Source organism: Elaeis guineensis, chromosome 10 (assembly GCF_000442705.2).
Source record: "Elaeis guineensis isolate ETL-2024a chromosome 10, EG11, whole genome shotgun sequence".
NCBI lineage: Eukaryota > Viridiplantae > Streptophyta > Magnoliopsida > Arecales > Arecaceae > Elaeis > Elaeis guineensis.
The window spans coordinates 4,781,956-4,791,380 of NC_026002.2; the positions used below are offsets into that span (position 1 = coordinate 4,781,956).

At 37.4% G+C, this 9,425-nt stretch overlaps 1 protein-coding gene across 1 annotated transcript; it reads left to right on the top strand.

Annotated features, from left to right (window-relative positions):
* The first annotated feature begins 3,111 nt into the window (after positions 1-3,111).
* Positions 3,112-4,857, top strand: LOC105053125 (uncharacterized). Its single transcript, XM_010934171.4, has 3 exons — positions 3,112-4,141; positions 4,248-4,327; positions 4,443-4,857. Exons 1-3 carry the CDS (start codon positions 3,257-3,259, stop codon positions 4,534-4,536), a joined length of 1,059 nt encoding a protein of 352 aa, XP_010932473.1. The 5' UTR covers positions 3,112-3,256; the 3' UTR covers positions 4,537-4,857.
* Positions 4,858-9,425: the final 4,568 nt, after the last annotated feature.

Sequence of the window (9,425 nt, forward strand, 5' to 3'; positions counted from 1 at the left end):
AAAAAAAAAAATTTGTTCATGTACTGCCCGGCCTCGCATGTGAGCACGGTGCACAAAGAATTTCTCTACGCTTTATTCACAGGGCTTCATTACTACCCTGTCTGCTGTGTGGGCCTGGGCCTGCATCACTTTACTCACATCTCTCCAGCTACAAGTCTTCATTTTGCATGTTGCGGTCAATCCTCCCATCGCCCGACCATCGGAGTTACGTACGGACAAAAAAATCCTCACAGATCGAAGATGCTTTCGACGGAAACCCTTCGACGGTCAAGTCACAGAGAAGACTAGGCAATAGTGGAAAATCAGAAGCTCAGCGGGAGAGAGAGAGCTAAAAGGTGCCTCAGAGAACTTGAGAAAGCTTGCTCCCAAAAACTTACCAAGACTGTTGCCTTATCCCATTTTATAGTAGAATATGGTATGGTCCCGCCATTAATGGTACAGACAACTGGAGAGTTGTCAAATCGTCGGAGGCTGTCAAATCGGCATGAGTTGTCAGGTCATTAACCTCTGTCCTTAGCAGAACAACGTCCCACAGCGGTCATACGACATGTCCTTGATAGAAGAATAGCCCATAGCGGTTGTACAGCATTTGGACGGGCTGGCCGACTGTATGTCGGTATTCGACTGTCGAATTGTCGGATGGTGATTCGAAGATACCGTCGGTTGATCTGGTGCTTTGTGGAAATCGGACGTCGGCTGCCACTTCCGACAGTGAGTTGATGATATGGGTTCGGTCGTTCGGCCAGTCGGACGTCGGCTGTCACCTCCGACAGTGAATCGATGATGTGAGTTCGGTCGTTCGGCCAGTCAGGAACAGTATGGATCTGTTCGACCGACATACTTTCGATCGGACATTGTCGCAGTCATTGTCGAAGTCGTCTATCGGTCCGATCGGTAGAGTCGGATGTCGGCTGGATCGATTTGAGGATAAATCGACATTCGAAGATCAGTCGGTATATCCCAACAATGCACATCTTATAAAAGTTGCTGCTTTCATTAATATTGCTGTAACAGTTATCATGTGTATATTCTCACCTGCTGTTGAGCTTTTGCATCTGCATACACTTCCTTATGATGGTCAACATAGCTTAACACCAATCTGGTTTTTGCTTCTCTTCTATCACTATATTCCTTTTTGGCTCTTTATATATGTACAACATAGAACATTGTCATTTCAGTTTTACTTCTTATACCTTTTTCTTTTGTTCCTCAATATAACTTCCTCTATCCCTTTGGTCTGTTTTTTTGGGTCATTGTATTCAGGCCTTGAGCTTCTTCTGTTTGTACAGTTACACCTTGAATCCATAAAAATATACTCCTTTACCAAAAGAAAATCCAGTTAAACTCAAAATTAATAGATGGGGGATGGAACTGATCAATCAAAGGATGTATATCTTGCTAGAAAATTTGATTGGTTTTCCTTTGGCCCCAAGAGAGCCGATCGGATTAGAGGCTTTACGTAACGGGAATGCAACAAACCTGATTCGTCGTATTTGCTGAAATTTCAATTCTAGGTGCCCGGCTTCCATATTACCCGCATCTAAAGAATCAAGAAGAAGGGGAAATGGAAGGGTTGGAATTGAAATAACAATTTTGATTTTATTGTTTAGGTGTAAAATAAAGGAATGCCAGAAAAATTAATGATAATTTATTTTCAATATTTAGTTTAATAATATACGTGTGTATGTGAGAATAAGATCTACTTTATATTAATTTTTGAATGTATAACTAAGGAATAATACCAATTTTTGAAAATGATCGCTATGGTTCATTTGGTATAAAGAACCTGGAAGTAAGAGCTACGGCAATATTTAAATGGCCATTATTTTAGATTTTCAAATTTTATCATATTTATCTATTATTTATTATTTTTTTATTTTTATCTTTGGCTTCATATCATTATTCTATATTTTTATTTTCTGATTTATGTTTTCATATTTTTGACTTTTATGACTTTTAAAATTTTTATTTTACAAAAATATTAATTAATATATACATTATAATGGATTATTATTAAAAATCTGTTATGTATACACACCGACAAATAATGGATTAATTATTTCATGTTGATTATAATTTTATTTTATATTTTATGTTTTATTTGGTAGCTTAATTCATGTATTTCATGGCAATCATATTTCTTTAATTTTATTTTTTACATTAATATAATTTAATGACTTATACTTCTATCTATGTGGAGATTTTTTCTTAGTGTGCATCTCATTACGAGGGTTTCAACCCGGATTAAATACTTCAGATACCCGTACATCCATATCCATATTTATTTCGTTAGATGATATAAGTATGGATATAGATATTATTTGGACGTAAAAATTTATATCTATATTTATTTTAAATAGATATAGATACAATTTGGATACTGAAAATATGAATATAATGATGAATATAATTTAAATAATTAAATTTTATAACTACAACGTCAAAAATATTACGATATAGATGATAAATTAAGTTAACAAAATATTTATATAATTATATATATTTTTTAAAAATTAATAAATATCATATAAAATTATATAGAATTATATATAGATATGGATATTCAGATACGGATCAGATAATCTATATTTTTTTTACGGATATGAATATAAATATAGATATTAGTCGGATTTTTAAATTTTTTTCATGTCTAAATTAATTTAGATATTAAATAGATTCAGACATATAATATCCATATCATTTTCATCTCTGTGGACTAATAAGCATAAAAACATGGTAATCCATTATAATATTTTTTAATAAAATAAAATTTTTAAAATAAATATTAATTTAAATTATTTTTTTATCTTAATTGTATTTGATTTATGTTAGGCTCTTTTTGGTATCATTTTTTTTTTAATTTGTAAAAGTGGAAGCACAAAATCTGATGTTAGAAAACATTTGGTTTATTTACATATATTTTATTTTTAAAAATATTTTTTTTAAATTATGATTAAATATATATATATATTTTTTTTTGTTCGACCGCGTTTTACTTGTTGTGGAAAAAGTAACTTGCTGGACCGTAAGTCCACTTTATCTCAACGCCTTTTTTTTTTTTTAAAGGATTCTCCCGACGGTTATGAACCGAAGCATCCAGAATCCCACCTAACCCCTCCTTCCCAAACCCCCCCCGCCTCCATCCTCATATTCTCTCCCAACTCCTCTCGTTTCCTGCTCTCCTATTCATCTTGAGACTTTTATCGAACACCTGGCCGTCGTCATTCTCTATCGAAATCCTAGCTTGCTAGCGGCCATGGCGAAGTTCGGCGAAGGCGATAAGCGGTGGATTGTGGAGGACCGGCCGGACGGCACCAACGTTCACAACTGGCACTGGGTGGAGCGGGATTGCTTCGAGTGGTCGCGATCCTTCCTCACCTCGCTCCTCTCCAACCTCACCATCCTCGACGGCGAGGGCGACCTCGCCATCCGCACCAAGACTGTCGACCGCTTCGACGGCGAGGCGTACGTCAACGTCCGCAAGGGCAAGATCATCCCTGGCTACGAGCTTTCCCTCACCCTCTCCTGGGAGGGCGAGGCCCACAACTCTGCCAGCGACCCGCCGCTCCTCAAGGTCTCCGGCTCCCTCGAGGTCCCCTACCTCGCCGACGAGAACGCCGGGGAGGACCCCGAAGTCAAGATTACCGTCCGCGACGACGACGGCCCCGTCGGCCGACGGATCAAGGACGCCTTCATCGCCAAGGGCAAGTCGCTGGTGCTCGAGAAGATTCGGGCTTACGTTCAAGCAATGGCGAAGGGCGGGCCCGTGAAGGACGAGCTCGAGGTCAAGAAGGCGCCGTCAGCCGCCGGAAAGGCCCCGGCGGCTCCTGCGTCAGGGAATGCTGCGCCGGCGGCGGCGGCGGCGGAAGCAAAGAAGGAGAAGAAGGTGAAGGAGGGCTTCAAGACGATAACTTTGACGGAGAAGTTTAATTGTAGGGCGTGCGATCTGTATGAGATCTTGATGGACGAGAACCGGTGGAAGGGATTCACTCAGAGCAATGCAAGGATCAGCAAGGAGGTCGGAGGACAGTTCAGTCTCTTCGATGGCTCGGTCACCGGAGTGAGCGAGGAATTGCAGGAAGGGAAGCTTATTGTTCAGAAGTGGAGGTCTGGGAGCTGGGCTGAAGGGATCCATTCGACGGTGCGTACATCAACGATCTTGAATCCCTTTTCTTAAATTTTTCCTTCAATCGAACCACTTCTTGCTAATTGGGTCTTTTCCTCTGTTTTCCATTCCTGGAATGCAGTTGCGGCTGATATTTGATGAGCCGGAGCAAGGAGTCACCGTCATAAAACTGACGCAGACTGACGTCCCAGAGGAGGACAAGTAAGTGTTTTCTTCTTTTTTATTTAAAAAAAAAAAACTAAGATAATGCAGACCATTGATATGTTGCTATTTGTATCTTTGTTTGTTTGAACTTAGTAGCTGGATACTTTTGCAGGTATGGGAATGCTACGGTGGTGGAGAACATGGAGAGGGGATGGAGAGAGCTTATCTTTAACAAGATAAGAGGACTCTTTGGTTTTGGAATCTGATCATTGTGGCAAGACTTTTTGTTTTCCTTCTCTAGAAGTCACAGATCATCTGAGTCTATTTATGCAGTATGATGTTTTGATAGTAGGAAATCCTTGAACTTTAAATATAGTGTCCTTATTGTTCAGCTTGCAAATGCTGCTGGAAACTTCTAGGATGTGTTTGATTGATTCATCATAACTTCCATTTTCTTTCTGATAGTGTTTCTGATTTAATCTATGGGGAGTTACAATTCGTAATTCTCACAAAGTGGGAAAGAATGCTGGTTACTTGTTATGGACTTGGTTGCCTTTCTGAATTAATGTATGTTATGGATTCGTGTATTGTTCCTTTGTTTTCTTGCTCTCTCTAGATTATTGTGTCCTTATATTGAGCATTTCCTTTCCTAGTGTCTTGATTATTTTCGTCCACCAAAAAAAAAAAAAGAGGAAAATGTTATTTGCTAATCTCAAAATGCTTAGATGTTTTAGGATGGCCAACTTGTTGAAGTTCGATCTTATTACTAGGTAAAAATATATCAAGGCTGTAATATTAAGGAAATGTTTTGGAGCTCATTAGTGAGGTTGATCGTTTTTGACCATTTGGAATAAGGAATTGAACAAGATTTTCTAAATGTGAAGTGATCAAATTGAGAACACAAAAAAAAAAAAAATGTTAATGCCAGTAGGCAAAAATTTTGGTATTTAACGACTCCATTAGTCTCACCCTAACACTCTAAAACATGTGCCACATTGCTTAAACTGTTAGTTTATATCTCATTTTTCGACCCTTCAAAGTTTAAAGCTATCACAAAATTAGGAATAGATGGTGAAACTTTTATAAAGTTTTCAATTTTTTATTGGATGCAAATAGTGCTATGATAACAAGAATTGTGACATAATAGCCCTTAGAGTGTTCCCATTTGGAAAGAATTATAATGTCATGGCTTATGAAGAACACCAAACATGTGATGATTTTAGTTTAGATGGTGAAGTGGTGAAGTTTATTTATTAAATATGATGTCTATCATGGAGACATTGCTCCAGAAATAAATGAAGGTGAATTGAAGGAGCAAATCCCTTTTTCTGTATACTGCTACTTGATCTTTCTTTTTGTAATATTTGACGTGCATTAACAGGAAAAGTGTTTATTTACTATTTGCCTAATGTGAGATATTACATGGTTCAAGGAATCCTAGATGCTGGCAGAGAAAAGGATCATCAATAAGGGCATTGTAGTGCATTTATTACTCGTATCCAGGACTTGTATCATTGATGATGCCATGTGAGTTGCTAGAAATTTGTGAAGTGTATGGCTAATCCAATAATGCAAGTTCTACAAGAGGACTAGAATAGGCTGACATGAGACCAAATATACTCTTTCTAAAGATATTTTATTCGAAACTGTTATATGTCCAAGGTCCAATATTGAAATCAAGGTTTACAATCTTGGTATTAGATCCCGTACCATATTGGTACTGTGTCAGCACGCTCAATATAGGGCTTGTTTGCCTGATATGGGGTTTGGTTCGCTCGATATTGGTACAGTGTTGGTGCGTTCAATACTAAGTTCTAATTTAGTATCAATATAGGATGGTATACTTGGTACCAGACTATATGCATCGGTAGTGTGAAATGATGATTGAAATCAATCAAAAGGTTTCTTGTTGTTTGTCCATGTCAACAATCAATTAGAAATACCTAGATGCATAAATCAAGAAATAGAAGTGTTTATTTACAATTTGCCTAGTGTGAGATGTCACATTAAAGAGGTTTCCTAATTGAGGTGCATCGATTAGGAAAAAGGAGTGTTTATTTATGATTTGTCCGGTGTGAGATATCACATTGTTCGAGGAATCCTAGGTGTTGGCGGAGAAAAGTATCATCAATAAAGGCATTGTAGTGTATTGTAGATTTTTATCCAAGATTTGTATCATTTGATCATGCCACGTGAGTTGCTAGAAATATGTGAAGTGTACGGCCAATCCAATAATGTAGTTTCATAAGAGAAGTAGAACAGACTAAGGGAAAATATCCTCTTTCTAAATAGGTTTTATTCGAACCTATTAAATGTCCAAAGTTCAATATTGAAATCAAGGTTCGCAATCTTGGTACTAGATCCTGTAGTGGTACCATGTTGATATTGTATTGGTATGCTGGGTACGGGGTTGGGTCGCCCGATATGGGGGTCAAATTATATATCAACACTCTATACGTACCTACTAACAAGTTTTGATTTAGTATCGGTACAATACGGTATACTTGGTATAGGACAATATGTATCGATACTATAAATATTGATAAAAAAATATTATGAGGTTTCCCTTTGTATGTGTCAACAAACACTTAGCAATACCTTGTCTTTTTTAAAATTGGTTCGAGTCGGTTAACAATGATTTGAAGCACTTCTTTCCGCATGATATCTAAGGACTTCATCGTATGGATATGTTAAATATAGGATTCCAAATTTAGCAAGAAGAATGGATATGGATACTCAATTTAATGTGGGTAAACAAAATTCTGTACTCAATATCATGGATACATAGAAAACTTTGTGGAAAGTAGTATGTATGGTTTGGAAGGAGATTTTTGCAAGTAAAACCTTTTGCAGATTCAAGACATGGAATACCGGAAGGGTTTTGCATGGGTTGGATTCATGTTATATCCGCATTTGAACTTGATAAGGTATACCAAGATTGGATTTGTATTCAAATACATCAAACTAAGTAAATTGATAAGATATAATTGTATTCAAATACATCAAACTAAGCTTCAAAATCGAATATAGACTCAATTCCTAGTTGGATTCAATTTTTTTTTTTCCGAGGTTCAATCTAGCATGGTAGGGGAAGTGTATGATTAAAAAAGGCCATTACATAGTTACGGTCCCGATAGTAGGTTTAATTTCCATTTATGTTTGATTTGATTGAAACATAGTCAAAACCTAAGGGCTTGTTTGGAGGGGTGGGCCAAAAATGCTATGGGATTCGTGGCCCAACCACAAAAAATATTGGATTATAAAGTGGTTAGGCCTATGTTTTCAAATACTCAATACCATCTTTTGAGTGGATTAGCCCAAATCCCATAGGAAGAAAGAAAAGACCTGCTGAGGTCTTTTCTTTCCCCTGAATCCCATGGGGAGAAAGAAAAGACCTGCCGAGGTCTTTTCTTTCTCTCTATAGGATTCGGGTTGATCCACTCTAATAGTTTCTAGGTTTTTATAAATATAGGTCAAATCTAGTCTGACTTAACTGGCTGTCTTGGTCCAATCCATGAATCCCATGAGATTTTGGGCCTAGACATCCTAACAGGCCCCAAGTGTCATTCAGGATTTGGGAACTAAAATGGCAGTGAGCAAGAGTTAAGGACTGCATGCAGATCCAACTTTGACCCTAGAGGTCATTTGAAACTTATATTGGATCTATATCCAACCATTATAAAGTAATGGCTTTGAGCTACCCAACCATTATGAAATCATGGGTTCGACCTATCGGGTTTATGGGTTCCATTTACATCCCTAAATTACTAGGTTTAGTCAGAGTCCAAGGGCATTGTAACTTGGAGAGATATTTGTGATTCTGTCCATCAATGGACGGTTTTGACTTGAGAAAAAAGTATTTGATAGAGGCATGTGATCTTGAGATCTTGATTATTAACTCAAGATAGATGATTGGATGAAGATCATCATTTCTGTGCATGTTTGAATCACATGAAAATCATCATATCCCATTCCATGACTATCCAACCTTGTCCTAACTGGGGTCCTGACCTATTCTGACCCATGAAGATCACCTCTGTGGGAGTCTGGGGGCAAGGCTTGCTGTCGATCATTTTGAGCTAATTAATACAATGAGGGAAGAAAAGATGAAAATATAATTTATAATGCCTACAATTGTCTTTCTGAAGTCTGGCTTTCCCACCAAGAATTCTTCATGCTTGGTGAAGCTGCTCCATACCCAACAAGAGCAAATGTTGTTGTTATTAACACCATCCCATGACTATATGCTTGATGCCCTAGACATTTGTGCGATGACATCCTACACTACAAAAGAATAAGCTAATAAGGTAGGTCTTTTGTGATCCAAGGAATTCTTTTGGCTGATAATACCCCTCTAGGTGCTGTTTAGGGTTAGTTGACCACCAATTTTACAGCCTTCCCTGTGATTGTAATATATTTTTGATCAAACTTAATGATGCTTAGAACTGCCAAGGGGGTTGGTGGAAGCTCTTTGATTGAACAGGTGAGAATTTGGGTTTTTTGGGAGGTAATAGGTATTAAGTTCAGCACAGTTTTGGCTGTTATTTTGAGTCTATAAGTAATTCTAAATCTAAAATATGGTGATAAGGAGGTGGAGGACAAGAGAGCCCTCACTTCAATGACTTCTTTGTGATCCTCTTGCTTTCTTAGAAGGTAATCTTTGTTATAAATATTTTATCATTTCTTTTTTTCCACCTCCTGAAAATGGAAGCGAAAAAGTTCCCCTTTTGAATTTTGGCCAGTGTTGATACGAAACCAAAATTAATTTTTGGAGTCGCAGCCGACACTGATCTGTCAGTAATTATTTAAATTCTGATAAGCATCCTATTATGGAGTCAGATTTTGAGAAGTATGGAAGCTTCTGTTGGTTTGCTTTCAGGAAGCCTAGGACAAGTCCCCACCCAAATTTTTTATGGAAAAAGTGCATTTATTAACCTCTTTTCCTGTGTAAATTTCATTTACAATTCGGAACTTATTTTTTCACAATTATTCTGATTCCTTGATTGTCATAAGTCAGGTCTTAACGAGAAAAATAAGGAATAACATATATGTAAAATATCTTTTCTAACAATTTATATAGGTCGTTTAATGGTTTTAGGCCAAAACAATCAAAACTAGGTTCCTCGAGGTTGCACATATTTTTTCTCCGCAGATG

Bases quoted from the DNA above. Each gene is read 5' to 3' on its own strand.
- LOC105053125 (XM_010934171.4), top strand. From the start codon at position 3,257: ATGGCGAAGTTCGGCGAAGGCGATAAGCGGTGGATTGTGGAGGACCGG. The intron at 4,142-4,247 runs GTGCGTACATCA...CCTGGAATGCAG, and splicing joins CTGAAGGGATCCATTCGACG to TTGCGGCTGATATTTGATGA. The intron at 4,328-4,442 runs GTAAGTGTTTTC...ATACTTTTGCAG, and splicing joins GACGTCCCAGAGGAGGACAA to GTATGGGAATGCTACGGTGG.